General features: G+C 38.1%; 1 protein-coding gene across 1 annotated transcript in view; it reads right to left on the bottom strand.

Annotated features, from left to right (window-relative positions):
- Positions 1 to 26,153, bottom strand: part of MAN1A1 (mannosidase alpha class 1A member 1) — a 140,109-nt gene that overhangs the window by 58,188 nt on the left and 55,768 nt on the right. The window contains exons 4-5 of the mRNA XM_054628676.2: positions 25,660 to 25,740; positions 2,290 to 2,384 (exon numbers count right to left, since the gene is read on the bottom strand). Coding sequence (XP_054484651.2) covers positions 2,290 to 2,384; positions 25,660 to 25,740 — 176 coding nt within the window. The remainder of the gene's footprint in view (positions 1 to 2,289; positions 2,385 to 25,659; positions 25,741 to 26,153) is intronic.

The following is a 26,153-nucleotide window of genomic DNA, read 5'->3' on the forward strand; positions in this document are numbered from 1 at the left end:
AAGAGAAGGAAATCTCCCTACAAACCACTCACTGATCTAATTATTTAAATTGTACTTTAGAGGTCAAAGGAAGTTTTTCAAGCAAACATACTCATTAATTGGCAAGTATTTTTAGCTGAAGAATAGTACAATGAACTTTTTATCATATTTGATAATAAGAGTTCCAAAAACAAGACAGTAAGTGTCCCATGATTACATGGTGAGGAAAGAGGCAGGATGAACTGAAACAATGGAAAAGATAAAGAGAATAATACTTCACTTGGATGTCTTTGGTATGCAAGGAGACAAAAGCACATATATATGTTTACACACAGAGGCATGCAAGAAGTGAGCAAATCTGGCTATGATGATACAGGATAAGCAGAGAAAACCAACTATTTTCTGAAGAACATTTGCAAAGTTAAACAAATATCCAGCTCATCTCTTAATCCAAAAATAATAATTTAAAAATAACCACTGACATCCATAATCTATTGTGAGTGTTTTCCAATTTGAAGCATAAATCAAAATAAAATCAAACCAAATACTAATCAGAAATGAGGCACATTAGATCTGCAATGTATGCAGGCTTCAGTGGCTTAGCATTTCCTAAGCCTGGATGACAGCATATTTGTTTACTCACAGTATTATGGAAGAGTCATCTACTGAAGGTCAAAGCTAGGCAGATGTGCAAGGATTCAGAATGAATAACCAAGAACCCAGCATTCCATGTCAATTTTTCTGCCACAGCAAAGGAAATTATTTCAGCAGAAGTCCTCTTTCACTTTTGTGCCAGGTAAGAAACAAATCCCTTTTGCATTACCACCTTGCACTGCTGGCAGCTGACATCTGTAGTGCCCCACAGCAGTTGTTGTGAGAAGGTAGGAGCAAACCATAAAGAACTACCACATAATTTGGACTATATGCAAAAAAACCATTGATATATTAACAGTTAAGGAGGGATTTAGACAAGGGCTATATAAAAGATATATTTTTAGCCTGAATACTTTATGCATGCTTAAATATACTATGTAGAGTAAGGTTTGTTGCAATTACAAACATATACAAGGCTTTTGTAGTCAGAATTTTTTCTAACAGCTTAAAAACAAATAACCAACATGACCCAAGCTGCTGTACTACTGAACTTGTGCAGAACTTATTAAAGCCTGTTGTGAAAAAATTATTAGCATGCAAGTAACCAGCCAAAGTCCAGGGATCATCACCAGGCAGCAGTTAACCAGACCCTTCAATGATGAGAAAGTCCAGGAGTCACTAACTCCCTCCTGCTCCCACACACAGATGTGCTTTTTTTGGCTTTCTACCTCACTGCTGTTTGAAAGGAAGGTGGAAGATAAGCCTGTCTGAACTGACATGCCAGGGGTTTCTGTAGGTCTGGCCCTGAGCAGTTTCCTGGGAAGCTAGAAGCAAACATAGCCAATCAAGCAATGTGTCAATGTCCATCCCACTGTGGGGAAAAGTTGCACTCATAAATACAGAGTGAGCAAGGGACAGCAGAAGATGCTGACTGTCAAGGAGGCAGCCACTCAACAAAACACATCACCATCACACGCACATGTGAAATTCTTTTTTATTCACTTTCCTGTGATGAGTGATGCTGGGGTTTATCATCAGAATGAAGAAAGTTGATGTATCCTTATGAATACACAGATACACCCCATAGGTGTAATTGTCAATATTCTTCACCAAGCAGTGCAAAGAAACTATTTTCTTTACCAGCACAGTATCACAGGTAGCGGTGCTGAGTTGGACCAAGGAATTGCTGACATGTCTGGAGCCAGACACTGGAGGCAAGAGTGACTTCAGGAAAGCAAGCATGTCCTGCAGAGCAGCAAACACAGAACTGCCTTCAAACCATGACTGCCCAAAGCAAAACCACTCCTTGGGAGAGGGTAGAAAACAAAGAGTCTCTTGTAGCTGGTATTCCTCTTGTTTCTTGATATGAAGGACATATTTATACCACATTTGAGAACAGGTAAAAAAAAGAGCACAAAGTAGCTAGAAAACTTTTAAAGTAGCACATGTCCTAATGCTCTTAGACTACCTAAAACAACACTAAAAGGACTTCAGGATGAGCAACAACATACTAACTGACAAAACCACACTGTTCTTAAATGAATAAATATATTTCTGTATGTATCCTTCTGTGTGCAACATATAGCCACTTAAATTTCCCACTTCAAACTATATAACCAGAAGAAGAAAAACTCTGCAGCAACTGTAGTAGTTTTGTGGCAAAGATGGATTCAATATAATTTTTTATGTGTTTCTAGTAAAAAGCAGTAGTTTTACCTCTTGATATTAAGTAATGCCCAAGGTATCCCAGTGGGAGTGTTGAAAGCAGGTAGCAATTTCTCTCCAAGCTCCACTGCCTTTTTTCGGAAAACCTGAAAGTTAAGAAGAAACCAAGTGTTGGAAAATGCATTGTTGTTCCAATTCAATTAATTTAGCTAATATCATTATTGAGCATATGGCACAATCCATCTCAGCACAACGAAGCATCCCTGCTCCTTTAGCGTGACGTCAAAGGAACGAAGCAGCACAGTCTGTTTCCATTGCACCTGGTGAGGAGAGAACTCACACAGCAGGAACACACAGTGACAATGCCCAGATGACCTGCTCCTGGCTCCACCAGCATCGAGCCAGAGGCACCAGCACAGCCAGACCTGACACTGCAGAGCAGGTCATGCACTCCTGGCTGCCCCTGCCAGGCACCCTGTGCTCAGGGAAGGGGCTGTGAGCCAAGGATGCTGCTGCACCCTGGCTGGCCAGCAGCTCCCTGCCCCAAGTGCCATGTCCTCCTGGAGCATGGGGATGCAGCTGCTGCAAGGGCACCTTTGCTCTCTGTCAGGTTTATTCACAGGGCTCAGCACGCTGTGGGAGCCTGGGCTGCATCTCCATGTGGCTTCTTTGCTGCCAACCTTGCAGTCTATGGCAAAAACACCCCCCCCACATCACAAAAAAAATAAACCTCACACATTTTGCAGTGCTCCAGTCTTTATGGACTCAGCTGCCTGATACCCAGAGAGTGTCAGTGCCACAATTAATCAAAAAATTGGAATATACTCCTGCGGCCAATGAGACTTAACTGATATGCAGCATCCAAAGAGTTTCAGCTTCCATTTCAAAAACATGAAGCAGAAAAACCCCAAATGCTTACCATATGCCCACAAGAATGACAGACAATTTAACAAGAGGAACTTTTGTGTCCAGGTAAATAGTTAAAAAGCTGGAACAAAGAGGATTTTGCTTTCCTTCAACTGCCAGCTCAGCTCAGGTTACGTTAACCTTACTGTTTGTGCACTGAGCGCTCTACTAAGAGAGTTTTTAATTAGAAACAATATTGTTCCAACTTAAATATAGAAACCTATTTAGTGATTTCAATATGTGGATGTTCAAGGCCTATCTGCTCAGAATTACACTGGGATCTTGTGCAACACTGAAAGGGATTATCCCAGGTGTAGTAGTCAAAATAGCAAAGTCACCTTCATTGTTCTCTCTTTCTAATAATGGTTCCTTTCAACTTGTTTTTTCTCCTCAGACATATTTATGATGGATTTATATTTATTTATGTATTAGGAATCAGCTTGTACATCTGATGCATCTTGTGATGCAGCCATGCATATATGTTGATGCGAATATAAAAAGCCGTTTGCTGGGCAAAATAAGGTAATGAAGAAATTTCTTTCCACAAAAATAAAATATAACTTGTAAAACACCACCTTCTAAAAGCCACATTGAAAAAAGGATTTTATTATTGAAAAAAATATGTGATCAGGAGTGAATATAAAACTCTGGAACAATCATGTCGCTATAAAGAAGCTCCAGACTATCCCATCCCACGCTCTCTCCATATGATACAGATCTCAAGATTTCTCTGGCAACAGTTCAAGATTTAGAATTACAGTAAAAGATATTTTGAGGGAGATTAACTAATTTCAAGCCAAATTATGTCTGGAGTCAGAAAACTTTCCTGAGTGGATTGCATCAGAGTGCTGGGAGAAACCTGAAGCAAAGCAGCAGGGAAAACAATTTGCTCGGAAATCCCTTCACAATCCATGATATTTCTGACTTCCCAGTTTACCAATTATGTGGATTCTGATGAGAATTAGTTATGGATTTGTGATCTTTATCCAGCACATAATTCAGTCTTCCCAAGGCTTAAAGCCTTGGTGAACACTCAGAACCAGTTGGTGCAGAACATAATCACCTCTTAGCAGATTTCCTCGGGAGGAGCCAGGGACAGTCACCCACCTGGAGTGCACAAGCTTTCCCTCATTTCACAGCCACATTTTTCACCTTGGTCTGCTGAAACCAAACCTATCCTTTGCTCTTATAGCACAAGAGAGGCCTCCCTCAGCCTTTCACAGCATATGGCATGATCAACTCACCAGCCTCTCTGCCCTGAAACATTGAAGTACTGACAGGAGAGTGGCTGCAGTCATTCTCCTAAGCCATGGGCACACCAGGACCCTGGTATTCTGTAGAAGCATCTGCTGCACAGCATGAACCCCCTACCTTTAGCCATGCATAAAGGGGCTAGATAGGTATCATATGGAATGCTGTCAAAGGTGCCACATGTATTCTTTTTAGCTGTTTATGTAAGGACAAGAGGAGATCTCCCCTTCAAAAAACACATACTTAACCACTGGAGAGGCAGCAAGGCTCAGTACCTGCTGTACCTTGCAGGCTGTATCAATCCTTCATCAAAAATATTACATGTGAGCTCAGAATGGGATCTTTTACAATAATTGCTTCTGGACAAAAATGTGATATTTTAGCATCTTAATTTGATGTAGAACAATAATGCTTCACATTGAAGTATTTCTACCAACTCTAACATCTTTTTAAAATTCTACTGTATTTATTTTATACATAAGCAACATAAATTCTCTCAAAATAAAAATTGCCTACTTTATGGAAATGTCACAAACAATGACTATCAAAAAATAAACATATGAGATACAAAGCATTAAGTATTGTTCCACATATGGATATGGAAGGAAAACGTAATTCAGTCCTGTCAAAGCTAGTGTCCTGAACACCAACATTAGAATACACAGTGAAGCCAGGCATTCTAACCTAATTCTTCTTTCTTGTCCAAAATGCACCTCTTCCAATGCACTAAACAGTTTTCATAGTAGGCAATTAGGAAAATAGAAGTTTAAAATATTTTTAAACCATTGCACAATTTTGAAACAAGTGCTGACGTGAAGATGCACTTCTTGTTTACATGAGAATTTCAACAGGTTATTACTAAAGCATGCTGGTGATTTTCCTTCTCCTTCCAAAGTTAAAAATAAAAATCAACTATGGACATTGTCTACTTTTATCTCTAGGTCTTATTTAACATGGCTGAGCAACTGACAGGTAAATCACTATCTATGAAGAAGAATGGCATAGACAGTAATGACAAGACTATAACAACACTGAATGACTGAGCACAATAAATTGTAGCCTCCTGCAGTAAAATTATTTTCTTTCAGCTAGGATAAAAGGGTGAAGATAAATAAAGGAACCCCTTTATTTTTCAATTTGCAACTTTAAAAGTTAATAATAAAAATAATAGGAAAAGCAGGTGCTGCAATTATTGCACATCATCCACAATGTTCACTGTATTTTTCTTCTGCAGAAACCTACAGCACTGGAAAAGAAATAAATATTGTGCTGGGTAAGATTTTTTTTTTCTTGGTAATACAAGTAAATAAACAATAGCAGCTTCTACTTATTATCTCTGCTTCTGAATTGAATTTCAACTTTTGCCAAGCCCTGATCCTTCCCCACTACCACCAGTAAAGTGATTGTTTGGTAAGCACAAACGATGACAGCCATTACAAGAAGCACAAAACAAAGGCAGAAATGACAGAGCACAAAAATCAGAGACATTATATATAATAAAGGAAAACATCCAGGACAAAATTTCCCAACCCAGTGGTTATCTTTAGAGCCTCAAGGAATTTTCCTGGCTTTTCCTCATGAATGCTCATCCAGCAGTAATGAAAGGTTACTTACATGAAGTACTCCAACTAGGTCAGACCTGGGAGAAGCTGTCACAGTCCCATACCTGAACCCACCACTCCATGCTTAGTTTAAATATTTATCTACAAATACAAAAGTCTACAAAGCACTCCTGAGGCCTCTATCACTTTCTCCAATGCTTTATCATATCTAGACAGCATACTTTTTAAAGGAGGACTGTGGAGTTGCTTCCTTAGCATATTGGCATTCCCTTTACCAGGTGGTGCACAGAATAAGCCACACTGCCATCAATCCCTTCTTTTAAATTGAGGATTCAAAGCAAAGTACTATGATTACCTTTAAAGAGCAATGAAGGCCCTCAAAATTGCACTGGTATTTGACTGAGCTAAACACCATACTACATCAAAAAAATTATTCTAAGTGAAGCACTGTGATTCAGGAAAGAAAATGATAATTGAAACCAGTCACAAATACACGATCAGTATTTAAAAGTATAAGGTTGGGCAGGATACAAAATGCTTTCTCAATCATTTCTCTTTAATCTAATTTTTGCCAGTAGTCAGACTTTGGATGTGAGATAATTCTCTTTTTGAACTCTAAGGTGTTACTAACATTTTTTAAAAGTATAATGCTGATTCATACTGTGTGAAGGTCCTGTGTAAGATGGACTCCTCCACTAAACAAGTAGAGATTCCTTCACACTCTTCAGTCCTACTTAAAATCAGCACTAAAGCAAATTAGATACTTACTATAATCATACAATAGTTTAGGCAGAAGACAGAGTTACTATACTTTCTATTTGAATCTCTGTTTATGTTAGTAAGTTGTGAATAATTACAAACACAAAAGTCACATTGGACCACCACCATTACTCCAAGCCAGCAATTCTTTGAAGAACATTTGGGTAAGCACTGGTAGGTAAACAAGAAATCCACCTTACAGCTGCACACACTCATCTTTCCTATTAAGGTCTATTCATTCCATAGGCAACACACACGCCAAGCCAGGGACCAAGACATCATTTTCTCACTCATTAGATACCTTTAAATATTTCTTAAATGCATATAAGCGTTTTTGGTCTTCATAAGAGAGAACAAACTAACTAACTAAGAGATCATACATCCAGAACTGTGATGCTAATGTTAGAACACCCAATGTCACAATCAATCAGATCTTGCAGACTCTTCCGTCCATTAACAAATCTTATTAGGGAAAAGAGTGTTCCCACAGAGGAACAAGGCTCTGCCTGCAAAGATGCAACCACAGGGCAAAGACCAGACCTGTCATCTTGTGAGCACTGGCTTTCATTATACTGCAAGAATGTTATCTCCTCTGGATAAACAAAAATGTTTCCTCTGGCTGGAATGACAAATCCCTTTGAAAATGTCAGATTACCTCATTGTAGTTTTAATTGCTATTGCTAATCAGGAAGAAAAGAAAGCACAGGAAACAAATATCTTAGAATTGCGTATGTGGCACATCTAATTTTAAAAAAGGCATAACATGGTACAGCATCATAAATTAAAGAACAGCCAGAATTCTGCCTTAAGAAGTTGTCATATAAAGGGAACCAGTTGTTAAAATTTAACATCAAAGGAAGGAATACTGTATTTTAATCTTTTTTTCAATTGACAAAGACATTCTGTCTACATTTCTAATTCGATCAAATTAAGCATTTCTCATTTTTATTTTTATATTTACAGATAAAAACTGACAAGTCACTAAGTAAGATTTATTGCTTTCTTTCCTGTACCTGACTGCCTTTCCCAGTAGGGTAAGGAATGAATATTTCAATGCAAAAGCAGAAAACGAGAGCAGAAAAATGAACAGGGACAGGCCGCTTTCCTGCTCTTCAGAACACTGAATAGAAATCCTCTCAGCATAACAAATGTTGATTTGGGTTCAAAGTGATGTGCTAACAAAAAAGAGCCCTCTTAGAACAACTTGTTCCAATACCTTCTTTACTGAAAGATAATCCAGAATTTTTGCTGTATTTACATTTGTTTTATTTTTACAATGAAAGGCAAGAAATGCTACAAAAATTGTGGTGCTCCTGACGTAACAGAATACTTGAAGTAGTGTAAGCTGAATTCTGCCACTATCTGCAATACCAAGTGATACCACACCTAAAAGTCAAATTATTTGAAACATATTTCCTATAACACATTTTCAGTGTTTATGACAGCTGGATAAGTTACCCAGATGCTGATGTTAATTCATCAGCAACTAGAGCTTTTACAATTACTGTCAGCTTGACACTAGCAGGTGCCAGTGAATTGTATTTTATTCAGTCCTCACTTCCAGCTGAGCTGAAGTAATTTATGAATATTCTGTGCTAAAAGGTGAGGAGACAAATTAATAACATTTCTGGAAACAAGCATTATAATGAATCACATCAGTGTGATCATCAGTGCCAACAGAAGAAGCCAAATGGCCTTCAAAGAGGACTTTCACAGCTGTAGAAGTATTTTGTACATCTAGATCCACAAGTGTCAAGAGTGTGTTTTGAGCATTTTCCCCAGGAAACAGACTGTTTTCAAGACCAATTTCCTAGCTCTGGGCCAGCCCTGGTCCTGCTGGACTTGAGCATGTAAAATACACCACCAACACAAGCCCACCCCTGTGGAGGGACAGAATGTAAGAAAATAAAGATAGTACAGAAGGCAATCTCACCCCTAAAGGTTGCAGCTGTGCTAATCACCAAAGATTAGGAACAGGCCTGCCCTTAACAGGCCACAGCTGTGTCCAATAAGGATGAGTGCTATAAAAGAGCAAGTTAACTGGTTGAGAAGAGAGTTGGAGTTTGTTAGCTGTGCTGTGAAGAAGGAGTCAGAGCTGCAAGCTGCCCTATGAGAAATCACTGAGAGGGTATGGAAGATTTGCAATAAGATGACAAAACACCTCCAGCCCAGGACTGCACCCAGCCTCAAGTTTTCCTACCAGGATTCAGAAGAGGGGGACAGTGCATTCAAAACTAGTGGTTCCACCTGAGGCTACACCTGCAGCAGCCAAAGATCAGCCAGAGCTGATCAACACAATTGCACACAGACACCAAAACACCCTTCAGCACCCTGAGTTTTGGGAAGGCTTTCCAGTTTGCAAGCGTAATACCAAACCCAAAGCACCTGTGCCCATCTGTACAGTTCTTCTCAAAGCTTTTGAAAATAGTGATTGTAGAAATATGCAAATGACTTACTGCAGAGATTCAGGCAGGCAGCTTGTGGTATCTGAGAGTAACCACTCACCTGCAAACTGCTGGAATAACAGGTGTCTTTTTCACAACTACACAAAGTAAAAAACATGAGTAAGCTTTTAGATTTGTACTACCCTTTCCAGAATAATCCAGTATGCTGGTGACCAGCTCGTAGAAGAAAGTTCACATAAAAAAACCTGCCTATTTGCAAAAATTAGATTAGAGTAAAAAAAAAACAAAAACAAAAAACCCTTCTTTTATTCAATCAGTCTTTTTTTGTTATGGTTTCACTGGTGGCAAGAAAATTAATTTTCTTTTCTAGCTGACTGATGTACCAAAGAAGTCACATAGTACCATGAAGAGTATCCCCTCTGTGGAAAAGATTGTAGAGAACTTAATCGAATGGAAGTAAATGGATTAGTGAGAGATTTCCAGATTTCATTCAAATGCACACAGCAAAAAGCACAAGCCCCCTCAAGTTATCAGCAGTAGCTAACATATGTAATTACTTGAGTTATTTTTTAACTAAGAATTTCTATGTAGATATACTGTGATTGGAAATCTTATTTTAGGAAGGCCAGAATTAAATGGTACAAACTGTCAAAAAAGAGTGCAAGGCACAAACGAAAGAAATAATGTAATGTACAGTAAGTTTTCCATACCTCACTTGTACATTAAAAATGAAGACAGGAATTGCTATCTTAACTGCAGAATTCAAAAAATCATAAAGGAATACTTTGTTCCTGTTATATTTGGTAAATTTTTTTTGTGCTATTCGTGTGTATTTAGGATTGCTTACACAGACAAACTCCAAGAAGTACTTAGGAGGAAGAACTTTTAGACCACAGGAGAAAAAGCAACTGTTCATTTATCGACTAACGTCAAAAAGCTAATTTTTTTTAAAGCTTATGTATACTTGAACAATTAGAAGCTTAGCTACAACCCATTAGCACTGGAGAGCTTATGAACCAACCATTTAATAATATCCCTGCTGCAATAATTCAAGAAAAGGCGGTGATGAATGCAGTAAACAAACTGCAATGATTGCCTGTAATAACAAAAGGAATTTGTTACTCACAAAAGCCTTTGAGAATTCCTCACCCCAGACTCAGGGCAGCTTTAATTTTTCAAGAGGTGTGATAAGCAGCATGCACAAAGAGTAACGAGTTGGATTTACTGCACGCGTACGGATTAACCGAGCGCTGGCAAGCGGCTCCCGAGGCCCCAGCTACAGGTAAACAAGGCCCACATCTCCAAAAACTGTGCTCAAATCTTCAGACTCTGAAATACCACACCACCCCAAATACATAAATTATGACACAGCTCAGTGTCAGCAAATCAGTGTCAAAGATTTGGGGTGCCAGCTTTGTGTCCTATCAGCAATAGAAAGCCTGGAACTGCAGATCTCCAGTCAAACAAAGCATTTGTTTCAAGCAAGGACAGATGGCAAGCTAGCAGGCATTAAAAGTGTCAGCAGCCATGATGGAAAACTGAGCCCACATCTAAGAGCTAGTGGAAGTTTTAAATCTCTCTTTTTACACCATATCCACATTAGAGGAACAGGATCTTAACCCATATGAGTTAATACTATGTTATATCCTGCTTTGACCAACAGGCACCACTTAAGAGACCCCATACAACTGTACAACTAAAGTATGAAGAAACACTAGCACTAAAAAACTCCTTCCCAAGGCCCCTCTGTCCCCAACAAAATAAGCCTCCTCCAACCTGTGGAAGTCAAATATTCACATGTTTGGATGCTGGTGAAAGGCACTATCAGCCCTGGAAGCAACTCACAGACTAACACCAGGCAAGGATGCCAAGAGTACAGAATATGTCATGCATTTAGTAGTGAGGTCTTTTACAGTTCAGGAAGATGATACATGCATTTGAAAGCATATTGGATATAAGTGAATGCAACTGAAATTAAAAATATGGCATATAAAATGGAAACTCATTATATTGTGAAGTGATACAGAAAACATCTGAATGTCATCTTAAGAGGTTGGTGTTTTTCCTGATTAAGGAAACAGCTGCCTTAGTAAAATTACTCATATCCAGCAGTAACAAAGAGTATCTTTTAGCTCAATTCTTCTGTTAAGCCACAAGCATCTGCTTCCTAATTTTCTTTTTATTTAATCTTGTGTACCCAGCTCAAATGCTATACCAACAAATTTAAATAGCTGCCTCAGTTTATATCTTGCAAGCTATCATGACTAAACAAAGAACAGCACTTTGCATATGAAACTTTCCTTTCAAGCAGGTGACCATTGAGGGGTGATTTGCAACACCATCTGTGTGAAAGCAGGGGGTGGGGTGGAGGAGCTTAATAAACTGCATGGGGAATCAATAACTACATCCTCAATACAGCAGAAAGGGCTTTCAGAAGATTCATTCCTAGGCTTGTAAATTTGACTGCATATTTTAATTCCAATACCATTAAGTGATTTAGAGTGATACCTTCACTCTAAATGACAATCCTAGACCATGGTGGCAGGCACAGAAAGGGCTAAAATCACTCTGTACATAAAGGGAATTCTATTTTATTTTTAATGGTAACTCTGCAGCAGATGGGGAGCTGTTTGTTTCAGCCAATGTTATGTGACAATTCTAAGTTTCTTCCAGGCTCTAATGGCTAGAGTTTTAAGTGATGGTTATCAATTACACAAGTATAACAATGTGAACAGGATACCAAGGGTGTCTGCTTTATTCCCTCAACCATTAATTTTTTTCCTTACTTCATTCACTCACTTTAATATTTTACTCCAACACCAGAACAAGCTTAATGAAATTACTCTCATCGGTTTGAATCAAAAAGATCCTTGGATAAAAGGGACCAAAACTCAGGGTTTCCCATATTCTGCCATCTCCCTTGAACTGACCACTAGCAAACCTGAGCAGCCCACTGAACAAATGGAACAAGTAACTACTCCATCTTTTTGCTCTGTTTGCCCTCAAAAAGATGGTCTTCCTCAATCACTACATAGTCTTGATCTGACATCATCACAAGTATTTCAAGTCAGTTACTTGTATCATTCAGAGGCTGGTCCTTAAATGGTTAAAATGTACACTGATGGTGTCCTCAGACAAGGTAGTAGAGAGTAGGAGTTCTCCAGCCAGCTCAGGGTTTGTTCTTTCTGGAATTACTCCCATTGCTCTACAGCATGTGTGCTGGGTCTGCAGCAGCAGTGCAGTAAGTGCAGGAGCAGTAAGGAAGAAAAGTTTTCCTGCTGTTTTCATGCAAGGTGCTCCAGATGGCCAAGGGCTGTGTTTTTATGAAGCTGTGAATGAAATTTCCCAGGAGGATGGTTGAGGTTGGAGGAGACCCGTGTGGAAGGAGTTCTGAAGGTCATCTGGTCCAGCTGTGCTGCTCAAGCAGGGCCACCCAGAGCCTGCTGCCCAGGAACATCAATGTGTACAGATAGCTTTGGAATATCTCCAAGGACAAGGACTCCCCAGTCTCACTGGGCAATCACTGCAAATCACTGCAGTGCCCAGTCATCCTTACAGTAAAAATGTGTTTCCTGATGTTCAAAGGGAACCTCTTGGGTTTCAGTTTCTGCTTGATGTTTAATATAAATGTTATATTTTGGCATTAGGACATGGACAGGGCAGAATCATAGTAAAGGCCTAAGTGACAAGCTGTATCTTCAGTAAACACTGCAACAAGGTATTTATCAGGGGTCTTGTTAATTGTTTGATTTCAAATGAAGTAAGCAACAAACTTGTAATAATAGCAACAATAAGGACAACTAATAGCTAGTGAACTACATGTAATGCAGACTATGAAAGGATTAGCACAAGGAACAAAGTATGATGAGAATCCAAACTGACAAGTTTGAATACTGAAGTTTTAGAAACAAGCCATGATTTTAGGCACAGATTTATGGAGTTCCAGGCTTTACATGGTCTTCATTAAACACAAAAAGCCTAAGGAGTTAATTGCATTACTCTAATGTCCTTTGCCAGAGACCCTATGCTCCTCTTCCTGAATAGTCAATTCCACATTCCACTGCCCATTAATTTGATATGCTCATGGATACAAGGAGAATAAATTAAATTAAACACTACTATTTTAGAGTGTCCCTCATATTCTTTAAACATATGTAAAATATACTGAGTATTCAATGGAAATTAGTGTTGTACATTATGGCTGTCCCGTGTTTAAACAGTAAAGTGCTTCTTGTAATCCTTATACTAGTATTGAGGTCAATACAGGAATTTCCAGATTTTTTCATCACAGGTACTGGAAAAAAGTAGAATGATCTCAAGTACAAAGACACTGCCAACAGTCCCTCTGTTAGATCTACAGCATGGATCACTTATGAATAAGCCACTGAATCACAAAACTCTCTCACTGAGTTTTGTGCAGCAGCTACAGACTATTTCTATCTGACTTGTAAGATTTATGGGACATAAATCAACTGTTTTAGCTGTTTCAGTGGATGCTCAGATTACAAATAAATTTGGTTTGGTCAATTTCATTAAAAACAATGGGATTGAGGACGTGCCATTTGGGTAAGCAAGTTTACAAATTTAAATGTACAAATTTACAGATTGGATTTGCAACCATGTGAACAGCTGAGCCTGACCCCATGACAGGTGAGTTTGGTAACACCAACAGTTGCACTGATGCATTCTTAAGTTATTTTTCAAAGGGAGGAACAGGTTAAAATTTAGCATACTCTGCAGGTTCCTTTCCCCACAACACCTCTGACACACCATCTAGATGGTTTTTTATATAAGTAATGTAACAATAAAAATCTTCCTCTATACAGCAGGACAAAAAGATGATGGTTTCCTAACTCAGTGCTTTCTTTCTCATTACTGAGATTTCTCTGACAGACAATAGTCATTGAATTGTCTGATGAATAATGGACAGGATCAAAATGAGCCTGAATAAAGTGCTTGTATATTTTCCTTAAATTAAATATAAGAGATGTGAACTCTTGTAGTTCTTTGCATGTAAGCCAAACAGGAAGCTTCAAGAGAGAACTATGATTTAAGAAGCTCCTTTTATGTTGTAAGTTAAATCATCAGGCAGACTAATTCAATTCCTTTCTGTTTACTGTAAGACTATTTCTCTTACTGGACAAGTCATAAAACTAAATTGACTAAAATATAAGAATTTCCAATTCTTAAAGACTCAGAAACAAGTCCTCTGACTGAGCAGCAGGGCTGCCAGCACATCAAATTTATGAGCAATTTAATTGCTTCTCTGAATTTTCTGCAGTTAAAACTTTTTTACCTTTTTTGAGCTAAACCTCAAAACCATTCCTGTAATTAAACAGCCATAAACTGTACTCTGTAAAGATTAAACTATTTTTGAATGCAGAACATATTTGAAGGAAACAATGGTCGGAAGTATTAATAAAGACTTCAAGTATGTGTATTAGCATGTGGACATTGCTTTCCATGCCCCCACTTGAAGCAAGAGAAAAAAAAAAAGGCATGACAACCATGTAAACTCTCTCCATTTTTAACAAAATTTGTTACAAGGCTGTAGTGCTTTATTTTATTCTTTAACTGAACACTACACTTAGCCATTTCTAGAGAGAAGGCCTTTCAGGCTTCACTAAATTATTTCTATATTTAATAGCATGTAAGTTAAAACATTAGAGTACCCTAAGTGCAATTTCAAGCAGAACTAGATAGAAAAAAAGTCTTCAAAGTATGATTTTGAAAAAGGGCATCTTAGTCACCAGCTTCACTCACTCATTAATTCTGTTACCAACTGTCACAGTCTATCAAGAAAAAAATATGGCTGAGTAAGTCCTCCTCATTATCCCAGTAAATCTTTACTTTTGACCTTGGGTCAGTTAATAACCATATTAACTTAAGACAGACCCTTCAAGCGAATTAGAAAAGCTGATGGCATTTAAGACTGAACTAATTCTGCTCAGGCGTGCTGAGAACCACCACCGTACTTTCCTGCAGCAGTGTGGCAATGATGGCCCAAAGCATTACAGCAGTTGTAAATCTTGCCTGGAATCAGGAAGATTATCTATTCTTCCCTCTAGAATATAAATGGAAATAAAAGCAACTCTGGAAAGAAAAGGCTGAGCACAGACTGAAGCATGTTTGTAAGAGATACTCTGCAAGCAGCAAATGCTGATGAGAAGGTTTCAGTTATTCACTAGTTTTGCATGATAAAAGGAAAAAGATTGAAATTGTCTGTGTACTATGAATAGTGTTTTTAAGAGCAAGTTGGGGAAAATAGCATCCTTTAAGAAAAACGGCATTCTAAGCTGCTGACTTTATTCTGCAGCTGTTAGTTTGAAGAAAACAACAAAAAAAGAGTTTTTAAAGTACAATGGAAGGAAGTGAAATTCATAGCACATCCTTTTCCCATGATGATCCTTAGGATCTATTGGACTGTAAAATCATCTAGTCATGCTTGCAAAAATTAAGGACAACTTGGCCCCCAAGGGACAACAAAACTTTAAAGCAGTAACAGGACTGAACCAGCTCTCAAAAACAACTAGTATGATTATTTTGCTTAGCCTGCAAAAGCAGATGATTGCCTAAAGACTGAGGGAAAGAAACAAACAGGACACATCTAGCTCTTCAGATGAACTAGTTACAGAGTATTTTTGGTAGTTCAATGCATTTGAAAAATCAGAAGCAACAGAAGTGGCCCTTTATGCCAGAAAGAAGACAGCTCTTTGTTAATTGAAGGTTGACTCTACTCCAGAAACACTGCTGCTGGAGTGATCTTCCTTGTTTGCTTTAGAGTTATGTCAGTTTACATAAGACTTGGAAGTTAAAACAAGCTCTTGAGCCTTCATGTAGCTGAATGACAAGAGTCCCCTCATCCTGCACTGTTTTAATTAGCAACTATTTGAAGGAGTTCATCAGGGTTGGGTGGGTTAATCTCAGCAATTAAAGGTGTTGGGTAAAGAATTTCAGAGCTAAACACATAAAACAAAATCCAAATTCTTCAGACTATTTTACCACCTCCTGATCTCTCTTGTATCTTTTGCTTTACTAGGAAATTAAACAGTCAGATGGCTGACCAGCTAACACCTGTGGGGGTATAGAAGCTTGTATACGAGTTGACAAAAGACTTGCAATGTAAACAGTGAGCTAAGAAACTGAATCTGCTGTTTAACTACGTCCTAAATTATTTTTTTTTCTTGAGGAAACCAAGTAAGATTTGTCTGAGACACTGGCACTACATACCACTCCTCCTTTTCAGCTTTCAAATCTTCATGTTCATCCTCTTCTCAGTTTCTGGCTTAAGAAAAGTTTGCAGTTTGCCCAATTCTGTGCACATAGCCCTGAGCAAAATGAACCCTTACATTTACTGATTGGAGGAAAACAAAGATTTGTTTTTCAAATGTTTCATGACAGCTCTGTTTAGGGGCAATCACCTGCCAAAACCACAAAACCCCACTGGCATCTATCATGCTGGAAGTGACACAGGATTTTTAATGTGCACATCTTTTCCAAATTCCTTCTCAATCATTTGCACACAGGGTGCAAATACAGTCTGAGTATGGCAGAGGCAAGCTTTTGGCACAGATGATACAGCAACTGGACTCATTTATCAACCAAAACATTTACCAACATTATTCAACTGTTGCATTTTTACAAATGGCAAACAAAGCATGTGGCTTCCTGCAGTTTTTGAAAGGTGTGGGAGAACGCTCCCTACTCATCTTACAAATCTTTCAGATTTCTGTTGCCTGAAAATAAACAATTGATCCTGCCAAAAAAAAAAAAATCCACAGGACAATTAGCCCTCACCATAAATTGATCCCAAGAGTTGGTGCTAACTTAAAGCAAATGAACCTTGTTTGTATCTGTCTCATGTTTGATCTGCTGAGCAAGATGTGTTGCAAGTGCAAAGGAGACTTTTAAAAGAATATCTCTTTCTCCTGCAGCAAGGATGCCATTATCTCTACCTGTTGCTAGAGATATGAAGAGCATGCAAGAGCAGCAATGATGTCTGTATGCTTCTGATTTCAGGCATTCCATCTTCTCAATGATCTTCAGTTAGCTTGAAGCAGCAGAATTGGTGGGTGGCACAAAGTGGTGCTTTGAAATTAATTTCTAATCTGATCCTTTAAAGAGCTAATTGGATAGGAAGCTTCCCAAATTGCATTATACATTTCTGTTCACTCAAATTGTATTTATAATATTAAGAATATGCCTACATATTTTTTACTAGATGTAATTTAAATTTTTGGAAAGAGATATGAAGATAGAAAGATTCTTTGCTAAAGTCAGCTTTGGGAATCTGATGGAATGTCTTCATAGCTGCCAAGAGAATCAAAAACGTGGTAATCTTCTACTGGATGGTTTATGCTGTAAGCTAATAAGAGAAGGATGTCATCACCTACTTAACTCCCAACTTAATGAAAAATAACCTCAGATTCAGTTTACTGAGACAAAGCACAAAGTGGAATCTCCCATACACTGGTTATACATTGTGAAATATTTAGATGAAGAAATGAAGAGTTGCTCCACATATACAGTAAAATAATATTTTCATATGGACTTTTGGTAAAAAATCAGTACAATGATTCAATAACATCTATTATTATCACCTAATTGAACATTTATACCACATCCACTGAGAGAATATACTTCCCAAATATTTTACATAGCTTGGAATTTAAGCAGTATAAATTCATGCTGATCCCACTGACAGCACTGAGATTTTTTTTGTTGCTTTCATTTGCAGAAAGAATTAAAATTCTTCACTCTACTATTATACATAAGCATTGTTATTTAGATATGACTAGTATATTTCCAACAATCTAAATGCTGCTTGCAAATGGCTCCACTGAACCCTGTATCTAACCATATGTTGTACATTTTCTATTAAATTTGCACAGCAACTCCACCACCTCCTCAGGCAGCATGTTTTTACCCTCCTCTTACTCTTCTTTATTATGAAACTGCATTTTGTGCTGCTAAGTGACAGAACTGGAAACTAAGATAAATAAAAGAGAGAAATATCTTGCAAACAACTTCTTTGCAGGTGCCTGGTGATTCTGGACAGACTGTTAATAGCATGTAATTTCTTCTGTACAGTATATCAACCCACATGCAAAGAATTCTTCTTTAGAGTCTATCTAGAGCTGCTGCTCAAAGGGAAAGCACTAACACTACTATTTCTGACAGACATTCTCTTTCCTACTGTTCTGTAGAAGCAGAATGAAGTGAAACTGTAGGAGCTAGTTGAAAGCCAAATCCTCAGAAGAAACAAACAGCTCCCTCTCAGCAGCTTGAATTCTACTTAATAACATAGCTCATGAGCTTGTGTCAAATATACCAGCTGTTACAATCACAATCCAGTATTTCTTAGGTCTCATTATAATCCATCCTCCTTTCTAGCAATTTACCATCAGCCTACAGTAGTGTGGAGGTGAGCAGGGATTTTAGTTAAAATAATGTAATGAGCAGTGAACCTTTTTTTTATTTCCGAAGTCAACATATGAATGCAAAAACATGTCAACTAGGTTTACCATGAAACAAAGCAAATTTTCTTGTTGTTTGGAGAAAACTCCTCAAGCAAACCTTTTTCTGCTAGGCAAATGGGAAACCACTAAAAGTGAACAACCTAAGTTATGTACAGGTTGGAGTTCTAAACTGATATTTCTCAGATCAAACTCAGGGCTCTGATTGCTGGTTTCATAGCAGGCTTAGTTACAGCAGCTGCAGCAGGCTGTCACCACAGCTTCTCAGTCCCCTGCTGTGGGTATTCACACTGACAGACAAACAAAATGACAAACAAAAGCAAAACATACCCACTGCTGGACTCCAGCAGACAGCAATTCACTGAATTAAGGCAAATTACAACTATTCCCACTTCACATTAGCAGAGTGGCCTGAGGGCCCTCATTCAGAGGCACAGGACCTGTTGGTGGTGGCAGCTGATGCTGCGCCTGGTGGTGGTGCCTGATTGCAGTACAGGGGCAGAGCCTCCATCACACTGCAGGTACTCAGACTCCAGAAGCAGTTCCCTGCCAATGTACACGTGGGTGTCATCAGTAACCCCAGAGCAGAGTGGGAAGAGAAGGAAAACCTAGCAGCAGCATCTTAATTAAGTGCAAGACTGGAAATCCACAACTCTGTTACCATTCTTCCAATTTTCTTCAGAATTAGGTGTGGGGGCAGCCTGAGCAGCACAGTGGCACAGAGCAGCTGAGCAAGTAGCACTGGGAGAGAGTGGACAGAAGTGTTAGGAATGAGAACACTTTTGGAGTAAAGGGAACCTATTTGAGAGAGATGGGTTTCATCAACAGTGACAGTGTAATTGCACTGCAGGAACTTAAGAGACAGAAATGGAAGACTGAAGGGCAGTCTGCTGGCAATGGCAGAGCAGCCTACATAAAAGAAAATCTTAGGAGTCAAGGTTATCTCCAGAATGTGAATCCATAGGGATTCTGCAGTACATTTTGATGCAGCTAGCACAGAAAATGAACAGCATTAGATTTATTAAAGGTGGAGAAGAGGCTGAAATAGTAATGGAGATTACAGACTGTGATTGTGGGAAACAGAGGAGATTTTAAATCCTTCTCTGTCCCTGAGTAGGCTGTTAAGTACTACATCAGAGCTGATATAAACCTTGATTTTATACAGTGTAATGACAGCTTTCTACAGAAATTAAGAATCTATAGGAAAAAAAGTAGCACTTAACTTAGTTTGACTTATATTACTGTCAACAGGGGCTGCATGCCCCAAATCCAACACATTCTTTTAAAAAAAGGTTCACTTTGGTAATGTTTAAGTTTAGAAAGAGAATCAAGTTGACCAGCTGAAATGAACTTAGAAAGAAACAGCCACAAGGTTAAATTGCTTGGAGATGATTTGGAGATCAAAAGGTGAGGTTCAGAGTCCAAAAATTCTGAAATCAAAAGGTTCAGATGACTTTTTCCTTCTTTTGGTTTGACTGTAAAGAAGGTAATTAAAAATAAAACTATATTGAGTCCAAGTAAGGAATACAGAAACTGACAAGTTAAATGAAAACTCTTAAGTCAGCCTAAATCTAATTTTTGAAGAACAAGTGTTTAAGGTTAAAAAAAAAAAGAGAGAGAAATATGAGGCCTATGAGGCCTGCATATGAGGCCTATGAGGCCTGCTAGAGAGCCATGAGAAACAATAGCAGATGTCTGTTTAAAAGAGCATAGTGCATGAACCAAAGCCTTGCTAAAAAGATAAACTTGTCCCTGTGTTTAGTCTTGAAGAGCATAGACATGTTCCCATGCAAGAAGGTTCTTCAAAGAATAAGCCTAATGGACTGTTGCACTACTGAGGCTGGACTAGCAGATTTCTTGAGGTCACTTCCAAGTTGAATAGCTCCAGAATTCATTGAAATACCAAGTTAAAAAATCATAAATCTATAAAAATGAAAGAGAGCATAAAGATCATTTCAGAGCTCTACAGGAACTAAAACATGACACCACTGAAACACTGATGCATTGCTTAAAAGTGGCAGCAGATGGATGGTAGGTGGGAAACAGGACCCAAGTCTGAAAACAGGGCTGTAGAAAGCTACAGGCAATTGCAGTCTTCTAGTCTGTACCACACAGGGAATTCTACTGCCAGTCTGTGGAGGTGATTAAGGAGGAGTTAAGTGGCAGTCACAGAGAAGTGATCAAGCTGATACAGTATGCCTGGAGTTTCAAACAGCATTAGAAATCAAGCTTCCAGCACATAAAAGGGAAAGTCCTCTTGTTAACTAGTGTCAAGTTAAGTGAGAGGAAGCAGGAGATAAAACATGCGCTCAGTGCTCACACTTGGTGAGCTCAGATCCCCAAGGCACATACACTGGAACTCAATCACAATTTGCAGAAAAGGCCAACACCCTTGTATAGGTGACAAAAACTTAATTCTCCTACCATTCAAGACTGCTAAATGATGGAATTTTTTTTTTTTGTATTCATGGAATTTAAATATTCTCTCTGAAGAGACACCTCTACAAGAGAGGGAGAGACAGAGAGAATAGCTACAGCTAAATTCTGCAGAATGTCTCAGCACTATATGAAGTCAGCAATCTTCTGTGGTCAGCCTGGCAAAGGCAGTTGGAGATCAATAGCATCTGCATCATTATTTCATGCCTGCTCCTCGTTAGTAAGATAGCTTGACAATCACTGAGGGAGAGTGGTTTACAGTGAGCAATGATTAGGCCTGTCTGAAGTCAGACAGGAAGCCAAGATAAGTGAGGTTGAACAGTGGCACTGTAACTCCAACTCTAAATGCAGATATAAACTAATTAAGTATGCCATGACTTTTTCCCCCATTTTTTTTAACCTCTAATTAACAGCTAGTAGAGAGAAACACATGAAACTACAAGTCCAATACCTATCATGAAGAAATTGGGGTTTTTTCCTTTGATTTTTTTTTTTTTGGTTTGGGAGTTTTTGGAGGTAATTTGTTTGTTCTGGTTTGTTTTTGTTATTCCTTCCCCCTCATTAGAATAAATTAGTGTTCCTTCAAACAGGTTATCCTGCCACAGTAAAAAAATTACAAATCTGTTACATTTCAGCTTCATGCCATGGAGAAGAATGGCAATATGAGCATATTATACAGGAAGAACAGCAGAACAGCTGCTGCATCCAAAATATTTAATTCTGGGAAAAAAAAAGAAAAAGCTACTTATCCCATTCAGAAAACAGAAAAGCTTCAAAGGAATCTGGGAAATTACCAGCTGGATCTGAAACTCATGGCCTTCTTATTCACTTCAGAGTGTTTTGGATTAACTTTTTTGCTGCTCACACAAACAGCAAACTAAAAGCTCCTTCTATTTCTGCCTGTGCAATGTATTCCCAGACTGTGGAGCCAACCTTCAAGTAAAACAGTCCCCTTATTACTTAGTTTTAGTAGTGCCTTTTAGAGCCAGTTATGAGTAAATCAGAAGACCTAGAGAATGTACCAACCCCACTGGACTAAGGCAGGGCCATACATTTGGCATGACTTTCAGCACCAGTATCACAGCTTTTCCCAGCAGTGAAAACTACAGTGCTCACAAGTAATGTTTGTGGTCTCCATGAATTCCAAGAAAAATCTTAGTTGCTGTTAGAGGGTTCAGTGTTGTCCTCCTCCAAAAGTTAACGAATTATCTCTGTATATGACTACATTTGGAAGTGTAAATACTTGGGTCTGCAGGACAGAGGACCTTGCTGCATGCAATACTCCTGACCCTTGGTATACCAGAATTTAACATCAAACTAGCAAGTACAGCAAGGCAGTTGTAAAACAAATTTCTCCCTTACATTTTATTTTTCATTTCAAAACAAAAAAATTACTTAAATGAGGAATCTTTCAAGATTCTAAGACATGTCTTGTACTTAATCAAGGTTTAATTTGAACAAAATGATCAAGAAAGTTTGAAAAAAAATTTGTCCCAGTCCTGTGGGATAAATCTATCATATTACAGTTTCCTAAAGATATTTTCTTAAAACAAAAAAAATTTCTAATACTAGCAGTGCTTTTAGGGAGTCAGGCTTATTTTTAATAATAATTTACAGCCAGTGACTCATGGAAAAAATACCAAGAAAAAAAATACCAAGAAAAGCATTCACATGCAATATTATTATGAGGGACTTAAAAACTGAAAAGAAACCAAAAAATAACCAACAACAACAACAAAAAAAAGAGCATCAGTTAAACAGTTATTCATCTTAAAATCAAGTTTTCTGATATTTGTAGCTATATGACAAATTAAGTTGATATTTGACTGAAACTCTTTTTGACTCGGGTTTAGACAGATATCACAGTGAAAAAAAAAAAGGCATATGATATTTCTACCCCTTTAAGGTATTTCATATGAATTCTAGTAAGGTAGAAATTGTAGGAAGTTGAACAGAAAACTTCTTGTGGCTCTATTTGCAAGTGAGCAGCACATATAGTTATCAAGGGGTAAAGTATTCAAATTGTTCATTTATAGAATGATTCACATTGGTGACTTTATCTAAATGAACTATTATGTGAGTAGGATGTTTTAGGAACTACTCAGTATGATAGCATATTCTTTAATCGTGATTAGTTAGACTTACAAATGATTATGGAACATACAATGTGTTGCAGCTTTGGATCATTACCCATGGAAATGTAATTCAGAAGCACAAACAATAATTATTTCCATCACTCCTTCTACCGAAACATAGCTTTCTTTAATTAGAATACTGGTAAGTGAGCACAGCAAATATAAGATTTTTTAATAGTTAATCTGATAAAGAATTAATTGAGCTTTTAACGGAGGAAGTTTAATCCTTCAATCAGTGTGCATACAGATTGTGCTACCTTTTTAGGAACACCCACTAATGTCATGGAGCAACAGATTACTAAAGATGTATTTTCTATGGTGGCAGCCAGCCTCTGGGGCCCTCAGACCTGTCCACACCTCTCAGCAGCAGCAGGGAAGAAGAGACCCACATAACACAGAAGAACCTCACCCTGCTGCATCCCATTCTTTCCATTGGCAGAGGTTGGCTATTGCCACAGCATGTTGGGATTTAGGAGGCAAATCATGAAGTTTCCCCAAATCTGATGAAGGCAGAGCATGCTGAATTGAACTCTCTAAACCACCAGAACAACTGTTTAGGGACTTCATTCTGTCTTGGATAGCAGATGTCTAACAGAGAAAGTGAGAACCAGTGGCAAACATGGACGATGCCCTTCCTGGCCTGCAAGAGCTTGGCATCCTCCTTGATAATAAACCTCTTCTCTGTATGTAAGAGGCAATTTTACTTTCATTACTGAGTCCCTCAATTTTAGAATGGGCACTAGCATCCTTTATCACTGATGTTCTACCGCAAAGAGTTCCATTCCATTTAATAATCCGTTGTGAGAAACACTTTCTTGTGCTTCAGATGTCTCCTCATTTCATTTGTGCAAGAGTTTTACTGGAACACGAGTGCTGCTTTCAATCTAGCTGGAGAGGGGGTGGTAAAACTGCCTCTCTGAGGATGAAGGAATGGTTGAGAAGCAATGGCTAGGTGTTATTTAGGAGAAACTATACATGCTGATTGAAAGTGAGACTGCACACTAACAGACACAGGACATAAACCATCAACATACATATGAAATCACCAGCACTGATGACAAAGGATTAAGGCATTTCTTGGCAGACAAACTGCCACTTGATGTAAAGGCCCATGAGCATTCATCTACCAGCTCACCTGCCAAGAAATGAGCTTCTGTCAGGACTGGTTAATTAACCTGTACCAATAGCTTATGCAGGAAAAGCCCACACCTGTTTCCCAAGTAGATTTCCAGTGAAAAAAGAAGAAACATAAGTGAAATAATATCTAGCAAAGATCCAGACACCAGCTCCCAAGAACATCTCAATTTTTTTCATTACTGTTAAGTGTCTGACTGCATTTTTTCTCTTGTAAAATTACAAGACTATTCAAATAATAAAACCTGTGCATTTTAAGACAGGAATGTCTTTTCCATACCATCTACACTCAGCACAGGCCCATGTGAAATAAGCAGGTAAGTCTAGTTAAGATATAAAAGTGTCAGAGGAATTTTGTCTCCTTATAACTGCTTTGTCAGGTAGATGACCCAGCAGTACCTGCTAAAACAGCTTTAACATAATGATAAATTTTAACAAAAAATAATCATGCACAGCCATAGAATTAAAGTAATTTAAAGTGACAGGTTCAACTAGTATTTGGGAAATTTACTCATGAAAAAAATTAATTTCCTTGGATTCGTGGAGTTTCTGCTAGTAATTGCTTTGGATTTAAGGAACGATAAATTCAATTTATGGTTAAAGAGTACTAACTTGTGTAATCCTGCAACAAAATACTAGTATAATCCAGAGACAAAACAAGAATTTAAACTAGTAAGATTAAAGAGTTTTCAACTGCCAAGCTAAAACTTGAAAATATACATGTCATTTAAAATGGTACTTGTGACTCTTTTGGCCTTCTCCAAAAATATTATATAAGTAATTGCATTGAGACAAAGCTCTAAGATGAAATTGCATCTTCATTCTCTCCAGAAACCATGGCAGGTAATAGAGATTAATAGGTTATAAATGCTTTAGAGACATTATCATGTATAGGTTTATAGCTGCCTTTTCTTACTTAACATGTCTTCTCCATGTGAGTTGAAGGCTCAGGTTCAGGTATGCAAACAGAAAGTAAGAGTTTAAAGAAGTTCAAGGGTACACTTGAAACCCATTTGAGAAGCAGGAAGGTGGTGCACCAAACCTACCACTACCACAGAGTAGGAACTCCACAATTACACACTCTAGCATGAAGCCCAGAAGATGTACTGGGTGTGATTCCCACTCAGGATAAAACCTGAAATATCACTAAACACCTAAAGGAAGCAATAGCTTTAGGACTTAAGGAAAGGAGCAGCAATAGAAACAAGAAGATCCATTGGACTGGTCTCCATTGTACAAGCCATTTTCAAGTTTTAAACAATGGATAAATGAAATTATTTAATTTGGATAAATAAAATTATTAAAATGAAATTTAATGACTTATCTAGATGATGATATATCAGATAAACCATCTTACTTCTTCTCCTGAAAGATAGTAAGCTGAAAGTAGTCCACCGACGAAACGAATGTTGACTTCAAATACGGAAATTTCAGCATTCTGTTGAAACAAATATAAATTTATTTCTATAGAGGTTTATTTTTACATACATACATATATATTATATATATATATATATACGCATATACATACACATATACAGGTTTTAAGGCACAACAGCCTTAAATAGCAAAACACAAAAGATGTAGGGAAGGCCAACGCAAGAATTTAAAGCATTTCTTTCTCTTCCTCGCTTTGACAAAATATCCTCATCCTGCTCAACTTTTCATCTCTTCTTTTGGGCTCTAGGGCTTTCTCCAAATCCACATACCTAAGTAGTTATCATTCCTTGCAGATGATTCAGCATTTGCCCAAAAGGTGCTCTTGGATCTCATGTCCCTCACTATCTCCCCTCACTCCATCTCAGACAGATCAGTATTGATCAAAATGTCCCATCAAGTGCTTTCCTACTT

This window comes from Agelaius phoeniceus, chromosome 3, assembly GCF_051311805.1.
Source record: "Agelaius phoeniceus isolate bAgePho1 chromosome 3, bAgePho1.hap1, whole genome shotgun sequence".
NCBI lineage: Eukaryota > Metazoa > Chordata > Aves > Passeriformes > Icteridae > Agelaius > Agelaius phoeniceus.